The 15,191-nt window shown below is 38.4% G+C and overlaps 1 protein-coding gene across 3 annotated transcripts; it reads left to right on the top strand.

Moving 5' to 3' along the window:
* Window positions 1–544: 544 nt before the first annotated feature.
* LOC133818786 (uncharacterized) lies at window positions 545–5,484 on the top strand. Of its 3 annotated transcripts, none has more exons than XM_062251831.1 (6): window positions 548–732; window positions 1,126–1,263; window positions 2,598–3,758; window positions 4,249–4,286; window positions 4,367–4,559; window positions 5,138–5,484. In XM_062251831.1, exons 2-6 carry the CDS (start codon window positions 1,129–1,131, stop codon window positions 5,138–5,140), a joined length of 1,530 nt encoding a protein of 509 aa, XP_062107815.1. In that variant the 5' UTR covers window positions 548–732; window positions 1,126–1,128; the 3' UTR covers window positions 5,141–5,484. The 3 variants fall into 3 exon arrangements, with proteins under 3 accessions (XP_062107817.1, XP_062107815.1, XP_062107816.1); XM_062251832.1 differs by having other exon boundaries at window positions 549–732; window positions 2,598–3,707; XM_062251833.1 differs by lacking the exon at window positions 1,126–1,263 and having other exon boundaries at window positions 545–732.
* The last annotated feature ends 9,707 nt before the right edge of the window (window positions 5,485–15,191 follow it).

The raw sequence follows: 15,191 nt of genomic DNA, 5'->3' as shown, positions 1-15,191 counted from the left end.
TAACTTTTATTTTTATTTTTTGTTTAACTATAAAATGAGGTCTTGATTTGAAGAAGAGAAGAAAAAAAAAGAAACGAAAAGTCGAAAATTGTTTTAAAAAATTTTGAAAGTGAAAAAATTGTATTTTTAAAATTAAATAAATTTTAATTAAAATTTTAAAAAATAATAAATAAAAATAGAGTTTCTGAATATTATTTTATATTTAATTATCAAATTTTTAATTAATTAAACAAAAAATTATGTTTTAAGAGTTACCAAATAGCATATAACATGTAAATTAAAACTTGTCATTACTAAAAATGTCTGAATCTCCTTTTTCACAAAAGATTGGAAGGTCGGTCATGTTGGTTCCCTTTATAAAAGTCCGTGTTCCCAATCATAAAATTCATTCCTCAAAAACCTACCTCACTCGACCACGTGGCTTCCCATTCTAGCGTGGCATCTATAATTGGTAGAGCACATTGACAACCGTACACTGGTTACCAGACAATTAGATTTTAGAAAACGACAAAATGGCAAGAGATAAAACAAACGTAATTACGAAATAGACCTTTCTTTCTCTCTGGGTCTGAAAAATCGAGCGGAAAACGAAGACCAGATTTGCAAGGCATAGAGTCTCCTAAGTTTTGGCATTGACTGAGCTCACCTCACTCCTTTCTTCTTCTTTAACCAAACTTTTATTCGCATTTTCCCGCACTTTCTCGGAAAATTTTCTGGAAAATTCCCGATCAGGTAAGCTTACTCCACATTCTCCAGTTTCTGTTTCGTGTTCTGTGTTGCAAGTTTCGGCAGAAATGGCAGCCGAGATTCTTTTATTTATTTATTTTGACGGTAAGTTATCTCAGAGAGTCTAATCTGAAGATGTTGTAGCTTAGTGTTCTTTTTATCTTTTTTTCTCAATTTTTCTAGTTGCCAAACTGATAGGTAGAAAGTCAAGACAAATACAAGCTCGAGTTAACAAGATAGAAAAGAAATTGAAGGTTTATGTTATATATCTGGTTATATATATATATTTATGTGTGTAAGATATGGTTTTGATAATCTTTAAGGAAAGTTAGTAGGTTCCATAGTCGGAGGAAAGATTACGAATATTGGATTCATATGACGATTTCATTTTGGTTTCAGATAATGGTGAATAAGGAAAAAAAGCGTTTCGTTGACAACTTGTCTAGGAAAGAGCTCCAAAGTATGTGCAAGCAGTATGGTTTGCCAGCCAATAAATCACACTCAGATTTGGAAAAATCATTGATTGCCTACCTAGAGGTACCTTTCATTCATTAAAATTAGAATTAACAACAAATGGTATAGACAAAATATGAGCTATATTTGTATAGAATTACTTGTAGTGGACAGTATAAGGAATAGAAATAAGGGAAGCGGTTCTGTTTTTCATTCATTCACATGTGTTCTTATCCATTTGAATTTCCCTTCACATAATTAGTGATATTGAGAAGGATTTTGATCTTGTAACTATTTCCTTGAGAAATGTTTCCTGTTTGAAGTAAATTAATACATGATGAGATAAAGAGGAGATATTTTCGTATTATCTTTGAGTAGAAGAATTACTTTCGTAATGAATGATATGAAGAATATGAATTGGAAACATGCTCTTTTTTGTCAATCATTCACATCATTACTTATTTGGGATTGTCTGTCTCATAATTAGTGAAAGAAACATATGAGATGTCATCTTTTAGAAGTTTTTCCTGTCATATCATATATGGGGAGAAAAGGAGAAGAGATATACAACCAAAAGTATTGGAGGATACTTTTGAACATATTCGTCCTTCCTTGAGTTTGCCTTTTTGAAGTGTACGGATGCATTAGAATCACCGTGGTCTGAGTATTTTGTATTTTTTCTATCTTGCTTGTGTGGATGAAGACGCTATTGTCACTGTATACTTTATATAATAGAGGGAAATTCACGTGAGTGAGTATTTTTGTTATAATGTATAACAAAAATTCTTGCTAGTTGACCAATAGATTGCGCATGGTAGAAAATCTCTACAATATTTACTAATTGCCTAATAGATTGTACTTCAGCTTTATCAAGTAAGCATATCATCATCTCTTTTAGGTTAGATTATAAGTTATCAAGAAAATGATGTATCAAAGCTTGAGATATGGCAGCGTCATATACTATAGATGCTCATAATCCATCTGGTGTCCTAGAGGAAGATAACCAAGAAAATCCTCAAAATTGTTTAAACCAGTGAACCAGGTTGTCTCCTGTAAGAGAAATTTATGATAACTTTTGATTTTCTACATAGTTAATATATTTTGCACAATAACACACTTGAAAGGTTAAAACTATACTTTTTAAATGTAAACATGCAGTTATATTCAATGTGTTGTTCAATTTGTGCTTGATTTTACCTCCTTTCTTTACCATTATTCATTTCTTTTTTATCAAATATCTTTACATGGTTGCTTATTTTCTCTTGAGATATACTATTTTACTAGATGCTAGTTTCAAAACATACAAATTGAAGATGGAAAAAGTTGTTGATAGTTAGATTTTGGCTTGTTTTTCCTTGATGCAAACAAGTGTTGAAAAATTAGTCCTGATGAGATATATCTGAATTTGTCTTGTACAGGAGGGAATTAATGGGTCAATCTGTAATCTCCAGAAGACATCTCACTCTAAATGCATTGGTAGTATAAATCATAGGAAAGTCCAAAGGAAAAGCTCCAATGAAAGGTTTTTGAGTTCATCAAGAGACAATTTTGTGGAAATTATGCCTCAAACTAAATGTAGGGACAAAGACGATGGTAGTTGTCCTGCCGAAAATGCTTTGGCTTCCACGATTGAAAGTTCTCCAAAAGTTCATTTCTCTTCTTTTGAGTTTTATGTCAGGTCAGAAGAGGGCATTAACCTTTATGTTGATTTGAATTCAAGCCCATCAGACTGGACTCAGAGATTTAAAAATGAAGTTCATATATGTGAGAATGTGCAGAATAACAAGTGTCGGAGTTTGCATGAGGACCTTGGGCATCTCAAGGAGGGTGGCAAAGAAATGAGAAATTCTTTTTGGAATATAAATGTGGGAGAAATCAAGGAAGGACAAATAGAAACCCGATCCTCCCCAAATTCAAAAGGGACAAAAATTGATCAATCTGAGCTTGATCAACTGGAAAAAGATGAAACATCTTTAATTCCTTTCACAATACAGCCATCCAATGCTTCTGTTGATGTTCTTGAAAAGTCAAAGGAAGATCAAAACCCCAAGTCATCTGAGTTTAATTCTACTGCACATGACAATATAGTTTCTGTTGCTGACTCTTGTGCTAAAGATGATGACACCATGGTTCTTGATTCAGATGTTATAGGTGCTCATCACACAAAGTCTGTCTGTGATTCTGCTGTCAATTCTATGTCAGATGATCCCTCGAGTCCTGAGAGATTAGACCATCTCAATTTCAATATGAGCCAGCACAAAAATACATTCCTTCAAAATGGTTGTAGGCATGCAAACCCAACTGTGGTACATCCTGGATGCTCAGTAAGTGGTTCTATAGACATGCAGTCATCAGAAGTTGCAAGCTGCAACAAAGATGCTTCTTGTTCACGTTGTGAAAATAGTGGGCTCATGAATGGGTTTGACAGAAAGAACAATTCTGAAACTGAAAAAAAGAGATTACCTAACTTAAGTGAATCAGACCCCAAAGCACACAAGAAGCATTTGCCTGTTCTTTCTGAAGAAAGGGTATGGCTATGTTTCTCCTTTCTGCAGAAACAAAACTACATTGTCTGCTCGGCACGTGATATTTCCCTTTTAAATCTTTTAAGTTTGTTTATGCATGATGTAAAGTTAACTATTGTGCTTTTTTCTTCCTCCTAGAGGAAATACAGAGACCCTGCAGGAAAACTTATGTTGTTTATTAGAAATAGAATACATATCTTAGGCCAATTTTGAATTAACACGAGACATAATGCACTATTTTGAACTTCTCTCTCTTTTTCTTTTCCATTCTTTGGGGATTGTTTGCTATAAAAAAAAACCTTTTTTACTCTGTGTCGTCCTCATCCCTCCTTGTATGATGCATTTAAAATCTGGTTATCACGTAGAATTATGAGTCGCAAATATTCCTGAATATTTTCAAGATATTTTTACAGAATATTAGTTAGCATTATTGATTTCTGTTCTCTAAAGTTTTTAATTTTACGCACATCTAACTTTACATATTAGTTTGTAAGTTCATGACAATTTGTTCCTGTGACTTGTTGTAACATCCTTCCATTTACAGGAAAAGAGTAGCATTTTGAACGACAGGGAAAGTTCAGAGTAAATTTTCTTTTCACTGAAAACTTTGTTTTATCAATTTTGTGGTAAGATCAGCTTATATATAATTTTTCTTCTTTCAGATGCTCACAACTTACCAAGTCATCTAGGAAGACAAGCTTAAGCTCTCATACTTTGGATACAAAAGGACTTCAGAAAAGAAGGATAGAAGCTGATCAAAGTAGCTATGGTAGAGCTAGTGCAATTTTTTTTAGAAGTACAAAGCCTATTACCAGAAAAGACTTTCCTAGAAGATCCATGAGGCTGAAGTCTAAGGTAATCTAACACTGCCTTTCATCATATGATTTATGGTGGTATTTGTTTTTGCACCATTTTTTAGTTCTGTTTTTAAATAAAACAATCAATGTTTATTTGAAATTTTCCTAATTTGTATGCCCATCTTTGAGGAACTGGTTGACAAATTTTGCACCGCCATCTTCTTAGCAGTTTTTGTATATGCATTTTTTGAAAAATTAGCAAGGCTCTTGTTCTTGATAATAGGAAATCCTCCCCCAAATAATAAAATTGTGTGACATAACAGGAGCAGCTCGAGAGAACTTTGCATGAATATATAAAATGTGTGTGTGTGAAATATAAAAGAAACTGAATTAGCCTCCGGTTGAGAAGTTTTATATATTACTTGCGCTTGACAGTTTTCTCACTCGGAAGGGAATAGTTAAATAAATAGAAAAAGAAACTCTCTTGATTAAGTACATGAATCTGGTCAGTAATCTTGTACTAAGCTAGGGACTCATTTTTGTGTTTGTGTATTTGACATGGCCCTCTTTGTGATTCATTTTAGGATGATTTTCTCACCATGTCTAAATTATGTTCACATTTGATATGCAATGCAGTGAGTGAGTGCATGTGGGAGCCACGTAATGGAATCTGCTATTTAAGTGGAAGCAAATCCAGTATTCTTCAGCGGGGGCCATGATTAGATATCAGATGGAATCCTGTTTTTGTTTTTTATGCTTCTGTATTTGATTAGGTATAGATACTAAAACGTCAATTAACCAACTATTCCATTCCATTTAGAATTAAGGCATAGAATGGTTTTGTATCAATAAAGAAAGAGTTATTATTTCCATTTCGATCTGTGGCACAAGTGTGAAGTTTCCATTTCTGCCCAGGTGTACAAACGTCTGCATAAACATTGTTATTTGTTTTATATATATATTCAATTATATATTTATGGACATGTATTATGCATCAGGATACTGAAATCATAGGAAAGATTTATCGTCAACTTCATTTCTTTTGCGGTTACTAAATTAACACTAGTATGTATTTTGTTTGTTGTTACAACCATAATTAAAGTTTCAACAAATTCGTTCCGGCTGTTAATTAATTTCCTAACAAATTTAATTACAAAGTGTCATAGGCAGCCATGCCTTGAAAGTACAAATCGAGAAACATGAAGGATTATTATTCGTTTTTGTTTTTATGGATTATATATAGGAATGTAAATTAAGTCGTGTGTACTCTTAAACTTGTCTTCACAAAATGGTTAATTGTAGTGTAGATTGAGCAATTGTGTCCACAAGGAGATGACTAAAGCAAACACAAAATGTTAGCAGAAAAATAAACAAAAGGAAAAGAATTTTGACTAAGAATTAATTTTATAGATGAAACAAAAACAAGAGAATAAAAATCAATAATTAACAGCGATAATGTAGGTAATTTCATATTTATTATTTATTTGAATTTTAAATCATGAAATTAATTATCATTACAAGTCATCTAAAATTCACGATATATCACTCGATAATATTACAATTAAAGACTAAGTTGCAAAATGATATCAATAACACATTGCATTGTAAAATTATATAATGACAAATTTTATATAAAAATTAATACCAATGTTTTGCCAAATATATTTAAGCAAATCCAAATCTTACACTTAGCATTTGTAAAACATTATCTTATGAGAAATCCAAGAACAACAACATACCCCTAGATAATACTGTAGCTAAAGACTACTAAGAGAATAATATGCTTCTATTAATAAAACCATATCATGCAAAATTGCACATAAAAAGACCGTAACTACAAATGTTTAGATCAATTCCTCATCATTTTTATAGACAACATATTAATTTATTCAAAAACAGAGGAAGAGCATGAAAAACATTAAAGAAAAACGCTACGAAGACTCAAAGAACATAAGCTTTACGCCAAGCTAAAAGAATTTGTGAGTTTTGGCTAAGGGAGGTGGAAATTCTTGGCCACATAGTGTCCAAGAAAGGAGTGGCGATGAACTCGTCAAAGATTGAAGCTGTAAGAGATGGCCGAGGCCAAAGAATGCGGCAAACATTAGAAGTTTTCTTAACCTAGCAGACTACTACTGGAGATTCGTGGAAAGATTCTCCAAGTTTGCAATGCCACTAACCAACCTCACTCGCAAACAGCTGAAATTTGCATGGACAGATTAATGCGAGTAGAGCTTTTAGAAGTTAAAGGAGAGGTTAATCAATGCTCTAGTATTGCATGTACCAAACAATAGTGAGAAGTTCGTAGTTTATTGTGATGCATCCAAGTTAGGATTTGGGGTGCGTGTTGATGTAAGCTAGTAAGATGGTGTCATATGCATTGAGGCAACTTAAGGAATATAAACAAAGATACCCAACACATGACCTGGAGTTGGCTGTTGTAGTCTTTGCACTTAAGATATTGAGACATTATCTTTACGAGGACAAGTATGAGATCTATGCTAACCATAAGAGTCTCAAGTAATTCTTCACTCATAAGGGAATATGAAAAAAAGGAGGTGGCTAGAGCTAGTAAAAGACTATGATTGTGAAATTTTATACCATCCAAGAAAGGCTAATGTGGTGGCCAATGCTCTTAATAGGCCTGGCCATGACTCAGTATTAGCACTTGGAGTGGTACAACTACTGTTACAGAAAGAAATAGTAAGAACTGGGATAGAGATAATAACCAATGAACTAGCTAGCCTCACTTTGCAATTGGCATTGTTGAAAGAAATTAAGATGAAACAGAAGGTCAATAGCAACCTGATTAAACAAGAGGCTCTACTTCAGGAGGAGAAGGATGGAGACTTTACTATGTCCGAAGGACAACTACTGATACATAAAGGAAGGGTGTGTGTGCCAAATGAATAAGAGATCAAGAAAAAGGTCTTACTAGAGGCTCGCACTACTCCTTACTCATTGAAACCAGGTACAACCTGTTGGGGATATGGCTATACTCAAACTTTGAATGTTACAATTCAAATAAACAAACCCAAGATAATCTAGTCTACAATAGAGGAATAACACAAATAAGATCAAGTGATAGAATAGACATTTTAAGATAAAAAACCCTTAGTTACATAAAATCATAAAGACTATGATTTCATGTGAATCAATGGAGGTGGCAAAGGCTTGACACAAATGGAATTTGTTGTCCAAAAATCTCTATTTCTAGCCTCAGCTTAGAGATTGCTTGAAGCTACTACAAGTGGAATGAGATTGGGATTTACAAGCCTTGAATCTTCATGCAAGTCAAGCTTTCTTGATGAAGATCTTGGAGAAAACTAGTAATCTTGAGAGCTAGAGAGAGAGCTTATAGAGAGAGAGTGGTGAGTGATCAATTCACCAAAAACTCAAATGACCCCTTTAATAGTATAAGAATCCTCATTAGTCTCAATCGATGTGTCGCGTGCACCTAGGAAATGCATCACCTACACCCAAGCGATGCATCGCCACCATGCAGGCGATGCATCACCACCATGCAGGCGATGCATCGCCTATAAGGGGGTTTCACTTGTACATGCGACGCAACGTAGGTCTGCGTGACTTGGCACCCCTAAACATGCCCCAAAACATCTCCAAATGCCTCCAGATTTTTTGGGTACTTTATATACTCCAAAGAAACACTTTGGACCCAAAAAGATAATATATAGATTCCTATACCAAAATTCAACCCGCTCATGTTGAATTTAGTGAAATCGTTATGGTTTTTGCACCTTTTTATGCCTAACCAATTTCACTATGTATTTAACCAATCATAATAATCCCCCAGTTGGTTAAATACATCCTCTATCTCTAGCCTGAACAATATTAGTGCATAAAATAAAGTACATTTTGGGTTTGAACTTCATCTTAGTGAAAACACTACAAAACTTCTATCGAAATGCTAAGGTATTCTTAAAAGATTGAACCCAACATTCCTAGTGATAAAACTAGTAATGTCTTACACACCTCTATCTGATTACTTATGTATTTCCCACTGTTCGCGCCTAGAACTATTAACGACCTTGTGCTTGATCCATTCATGAACCATCTGGAGAGGAAACACCTACTCTCTTGAGAGGCGGCCCACCTCTAGGTTCATATAGGTGAAATTCTTACATCATCTTTGATACCTTTAGAGATGCTTGTTACTCTTAACTGAATTTCATTAAAAGCCTTAGGCTTAACCCTCACTTTGGTAGCAACCAACATTAACTCACCCTTGATGAGACTTTACATTGTTAATGTTGAAACTATTCCCTTATCGAATGACTTGTTCTTACCTATTGAACTCTACACTTGATGTAAACAAGGTTTGAGTTGGGTTGCTGTCATTGGGGAATCTATATATCAAGGAGTTTTAGTCCCATCCCTCTATTTGTGGAACTAACCAAATCTCTCCCACGAAGTTTGGTAAATGGATCCGCTAAGTTCTCACATGATTTCACATATGAAATTGATATGATACTCTTATCAATCAATTCCCTCACATAGTCATGTCTTAGACTTATATGTCTAGACTTTCCATTGTAAATCTTGTTGTAAATTCTAATCAAAGTAGCTTGTTCTAATAAAAAATTGGTAATGTATTTCTGACTTTGCGCGCTCAACACTTTTCATGGCCTTGTGCTTATCCATTCATGAACCATACAGAGAGAAAACTCCTATTCTATTGAGAGGCGACACCACCTCTAGGTTCAAATAGGTGAAATTTTTACAACATTTTTGCTACCTTTAGAGATGCTTGTTGCTCTTCAACTAAATTTCATTAAAAGTATATGGCTTAACCCTTATGTTTAGTAGCAACAAACATTAACTATCCTAGATGGGACTTTAAGTCGTTAATGTTGTCAACTATTCTCTTATCAACAACTTGTTCCTACCCATTGTACTCTAAACTCGATGTAAATGAGCTTTGAGTTGGGTCGCCATCATTAGGGAGTATATTTGTCAAGGAGTTTTAGTCCCATCCCTCTATTTGTAGAACTAATCAAATCTTTCCCTAGAGGTTTGGTAAACGAATTCGCTAAGTTCTCACACGATTTGACATACAAAATTGAGTCATGTCTTAGAGTTATATATATAGACTTTCCATTATATATCTTGTTGTAAGATCTAATCAAAGTGGCTTGATTATCACAATGTATCGAGATCATCGATACATCAACTGTGGTTTTTGGTATCTCCATCATGAGATCTTTTAGCCACTCGGCCTCTTTGCCGATTGCCGCTAGAGCATCAAAAAATCGGGCTCTGTGGTTGAGTGACATATGCATGTTTGTTTCTTAAATCCTCAAGAAACTGCAACCCCACCAAGGGATAACACCTAACTGGTTGTGGAGAGATTATCTCCTACACTGAATATCCAACTTGCATTAGTATATCCCTTAAGTATCCTAGGATAATTTGAATATTGGAGGTACATTTCTTTGGCCCTTTTGGGGTATCCAAAGACTCTTTCATTTTGAAGGTACAAGATAGAAAGCTCTTCGTTTCTATTATGCCTTTCATGCCAATACTTAATATCAACATAACATCAATATATAGACACACTAGAATGAAATAGTCATCACAAGTCTTAGAGTATAAGCACTTCTCCTCTCTATTGTGTCTAAACCCATCGAAAACAATGGCTTCATCAAACTTCTCATGCCATTGTTTTGGTGCTTGTTTTAAACCATATAAGGATTTAACAAGCCTACACACCTTATGTTCATTTCGTCTTAGAACAAACCCTTCCGGTTGTTCCATGTTGTCATGACCCGAGCTCTAGGCTGTGACAGATATGTAATATCCATAACTTGGGTGGTGAAAGGTCAAACTTTGACCCTTGTTGGAAAATAACCCTCATAAATGATCCATTTATTTTATACTATAGAGTACCATAATTATAACTAAAAATAATAATGGAATAGCTCGTATAATTATATATAAAATATTAGTGATAAAAGCATAATAATCTATCATTATACATAGAACAATAATATCCCCACAATTATGTAGTCACCAAACAGTTAAATTTAATAAGTCATAAAACACCAAAATAATACTTAGCTTCCATCATACCTCATTCTTAATTATTACATAGCTAATTAAGAGATACAGACCATAATGTTCCAAATCAAATACATAAACAATGTTTAAAAGATAGGACTATAACTATAAATAAAACTAGGCTAAAATCAATTGGATCTACCAATAAATGACCTTATCCCCACTCGCATCATTGGTTTCCTGGAAGGGGAGAGATATAGAGGGTGAGATTATAAGGCCTAATAGGAAAGCAACAAATATCAAAGGACCAATAGTTTATGTTATCCAAAGAATAGGCGTGGATGACGTGGCAGACATTTTTAACACGTGGCCGACACCTGGCAAGGTTCTGTTCGACTATCGACCAAGGAGGTACCCCTAGCGTAACATTGGGACTTTATATACGACTAGCTTGGTCGTATACTCCGTATATTTTGAGAAGATCTTATGTAATTATAACGATATCCGGGATTATCTCCCATAATTCCTGAGTATCCGATTATTTAGGAAAGAATATCTGTAACAAATTTAGGTAATCCTCCTTGAGCCTATAAACAAAGAAGAAATAGCTCAAGGAGAGGGACCTTTTTGGCTGATTTAAGTTGATACTTACAAGAGAATTAGAGCTATTATCTTACGATGGTATTATTCATCTCTCTCAAGTCTGTGAATCTCAGAGAACCCTAGTTCTTTGATCACTCCTTTGAGAACTAATATCAATAATAGCTTAAGTGAATGTAGGTCATTACCATTTTGTGGGGCCGAACCACTATAATTTGTTGTGTCCTTTACTGTTTTTTTCCATTAGATCTATTTCAACACCTTCATTCACATCAAGCATTTGACTCCGTGTCAGTTGACCAAGTTGAGGGTCAACATTCTGGTGCTTTCATTGAGAGCTTGAGATGAGATTGTTGAATCATTAATGGCAAAAACAACAAAGAAGACTGGGCAGCAGCTGGCGCTGCACCATCTCAACCTCCTCCTCCTCCGAACATGGCTGAAAATGAGCCACACTTGGAATTTGATGAGGAGGAACTGGACTCCGAAACGCTGAGAAATACCCTGGGGGTATTGCAAGATGAATTGGCCAATTTGAGGGCCAGTCAAGAAAGTGCTGCGGAGATTATGGCGCGACAGCAGCAAGAGATAGAGCGTCAGCACCAAGAGCTGAGTGAAAGACAGGCAGAGATGGACCGTCGTCAGAGGGAGGCCATGGCAGTCCTCGAAGCAGCCCTGTAGTTAGCTAGGAATCAGGTTGCACTTGCCTCACAGCCTGATCAACCCTCAAATGGGCCACCTCAAAGGGGTCCTAATCCTAACCCTCCGATCCAGCCGACGAGCCCTCAAAGGCCCGAGCAGCCACCAATGCCTCAGGATGATGTCCCACCAAGGGATCCTGAGATGCAACCTCCATCCCAGGCTGGTTGAGGCAATCCCTCGCAGCCAAGGCAGAATAGGGCCGGGCAGCAGCCCCGTAGTCCTAGACGCCATGGGGGTGAAGAGCCGAACCCACCGAGCAGGGGACATCGTCCTTCTGGCAATAGAAGGAACTCAGAGATAAGCTCTGCGGTCCGGGCCCCCCCACGGCATGATAATGCACGGGGACCTACCGACCAGCGCAGGCCTCCCCCTAACGCTTGGGAAGTTCCAGCCCGAGGAGGCAACCGGGGGGACAGTCGGTCCCACCATAGCCAGTCGAGGTTCAGAGATGGCCATGGTTACAATGAGGCCGACTCAGGCAGAGGGAATGCAGGTCAGAGAAATGAAGAGAGAGGTGGAGGCAGAAGCCCACCACCTAGAGAAGACCAACAAGAGAGACGTAACGCTGGGGGGCAGCCCAGACAAAACAACGTCTTTAACCGGCTCGGAGTAAGCGAGCAACGACGAAGAGACGAAGATTTAAGGGATGTACTCAATGACCGCCGGGACGACGAGTACATTCCCCCAGCAGCAGAGGCCCCGACGATTCCTGAAGCCGTGTAAGCCCAGATAGATTCCCTGAACCAAGCAGTGCAATAGCTGGTCGGGGGAAGAACGTCTCACATCGAGTACGACAGGAGAAGGGGCACTCCTTTTGTTCAGAGGATAGCTGTGGCAGAAACTCCCAGCAAGTTTAAAATGCCCACACTTCCGAACTTTGACGGGTATGGTGACCCAGTATCTCATGTCAACAAGTTTGAGATACAAATGAACATTCAGAAAGTGTCCGAAGATGCTCGGTGCAGGATCTTCCCTGCAACACTTTCTGATGCTGCACAGGAGTGGTTTTTTAAATTCCCTCCTGCAATTATTGTGTCTTGGGAGATGTTCGTAAAGGAGTTTTACGGACAATTCTATGCGGGTCGTGTGCACCCAACAGAGGCAAACCAGCTGGTTGAGATATGCTAGCAAGAAGGAGAACCACTGAAAGATTACGTCCAGCGCTTTATGCGAGCAGCCGCTGGAGCCAAAATAGTGGGAGATGAAGGCAAAATGATGGCCCTAACTGCAGGAGTTAGGTGTCGTACGCCTCTGTGGAGTAGCCTCAGGAAGCATGGGGTTAAGACTACCCAAGAATTCTTGGATCGAGATGATCGATACATCAAGCTCGAAGATGCCATTGCCAGCGAGGGAAAAACCCCAAGCAAAGATAAGGGGACTGAAGACCCCGCCAAAGCCGCCAATGGGTCAAAACCCAACGGCAACGGTAAAGGCAACGGGAACGGCAATGGCAACGGCAAAAATGGGGGGAAGAGATCCCATAATGAGCCTTCTACCTCCGAGAATAAGCGCGCTAAGGGCAACTGTTATGAGCCACAGTTCACTAACTACACTGCCCTTGTCGAGTCTCGAGCAGAGGTGTATCAGGCCACGAGTTCCAGTGTGCCTTACAAAAGACCCGCTGCCATTCGAAAGGATATTTTGAAAAGAGATACCACTAAGTTCTGTCGTTTTCATAACGACTACAGACACGATACGAATGAGTGCAACCAGCTGAAAGATGAAATCGAGTTCCTTATCAGACAAGGACACTTGAGGAGATACGTACGGGCCTCGGGGGCTCCCCAACGAGAGGCTCCAGGTGGCAACGAGCAGGCGCCTGCACGTCAACGCTCGCCACCTTTGCAGCATGATCCCGTAACTGGAACTTTACTCACCATCTGTGGAGGCCCGCACCTTGTGGGAAACAGCGGAAAGGCAAGGGAACGATATGCTCGGACCCTACGCCACGACCAGGACATCGAGATGATGAATGTGGAGGATCGGGCATCAAAGAAGGCTCGGTCAGAGGACGGTGAAATAACCTTCTTTGATAGCGACGCTCAGCATGTCCGGTTCCCGCATTCCAATCCGCTGGTCGTAGATGTTCAAATTGCCAACATGATGGTAAAGAGAGTGCTGGTCGATACAGGAAGTTCAGTTAACATCTTGTATAAATCTTCGCTGGAACGGATGAAGTTGTCTGTCAAGGACTTGGAGCCCTGCAACCAAACAATTTACAGCTTCTCTAGTGAGGGACTCGCTCCAACAAGGTCAATCAGACTTCCGGTAATAGCAGGTACAGCGCCCGCTACTAGGACATTACTCACTACTTTCATAGTAGTCGATTGTCCTTCAGCTTACAATGCTGTAATCGGAAGACCCATACTGGTTGACCTTCGGGCCGTCACCTCAATATGGCACCTGGCCATGAAATTCCCAACAGACGCAGGGGTAGGACGCATGTTAGGAAATCAGAGGGAAGCAAGGGAGTGCTATAATGCCTCAATTACTAAGGCCAAGAAGGGAACGTCGAGGAGCACTCCCACAGAGAGGTTGCAGATGGCCATTGATACACAAGCCCAATCAGGTGATGAAGTCACCAAATAAGGGGTTGCCCAAAGTGAGGATAGAGACTTAGATCCTCGCTTTGGGGATTTTGAGGAAGATGTTGGACCTGTTGAGGACCTTGAGGAGGTCCAGCTTGATGAAGAGTTTTCGACCAGAGTTGTAAAGGTCGGCAAAAATTTGGAAACAACAAAAAAGCACGCACTGGTGGAATTTTTAAGGAAGAACCAGGAAGTTTTCGCCTGGTCACATAAAGACATGGCTGGGATAGATCCTGCAGTCATAAGCCATGTCCTGAACGTCGACAAAAGCTTTCCACCCGTGCAACAGAAAAGAAGGCTGCTCGATAAAGATAGATCGAGAGCCTTAAAAGAAGAAGTTGAAAAACTGAAGGAGAATGGGTTCATCAGGGTGGCGTTTTATCCATTGTGGGTCTCTAATCTAGTACTGGTTCCCAAGCCTAACGGAGAATGGCGAACCTGTGTGGATTTCACAGACCTTAATAAAGCCTACCCTAAAGATTGCTTCCCACTCCCAAGGATCGACCAGCTGGTCGATGCAACTGTAGGACATGAGATCCTCTCTTTCATGGATGCATACTCAGGATACAATCAGATCAGTATGCATCCCCCTGACGAGGATCACACTAGCTTTCGGACCGATACAGGGTTATACTGTTATAAAGTAATGCCTTCGGACTGAAAAATGCTGGTGCGACTAGTTAACCACATGTTTAAGGAGTTGATCGGAGTAAACATGGAGGTATACGTGGATGACATGCTGGTAAAGTCGAAAAAGGCAGAAGGACATGTGAAGGATTTACAAG

Source organism: Humulus lupulus, chromosome 2 (genome assembly GCF_963169125.1).
Source record: "Humulus lupulus chromosome 2, drHumLupu1.1, whole genome shotgun sequence".
NCBI lineage: Eukaryota > Viridiplantae > Streptophyta > Magnoliopsida > Rosales > Cannabaceae > Humulus > Humulus lupulus.
This window is presented reverse-complemented; position numbering and strand designations above follow the sequence as displayed.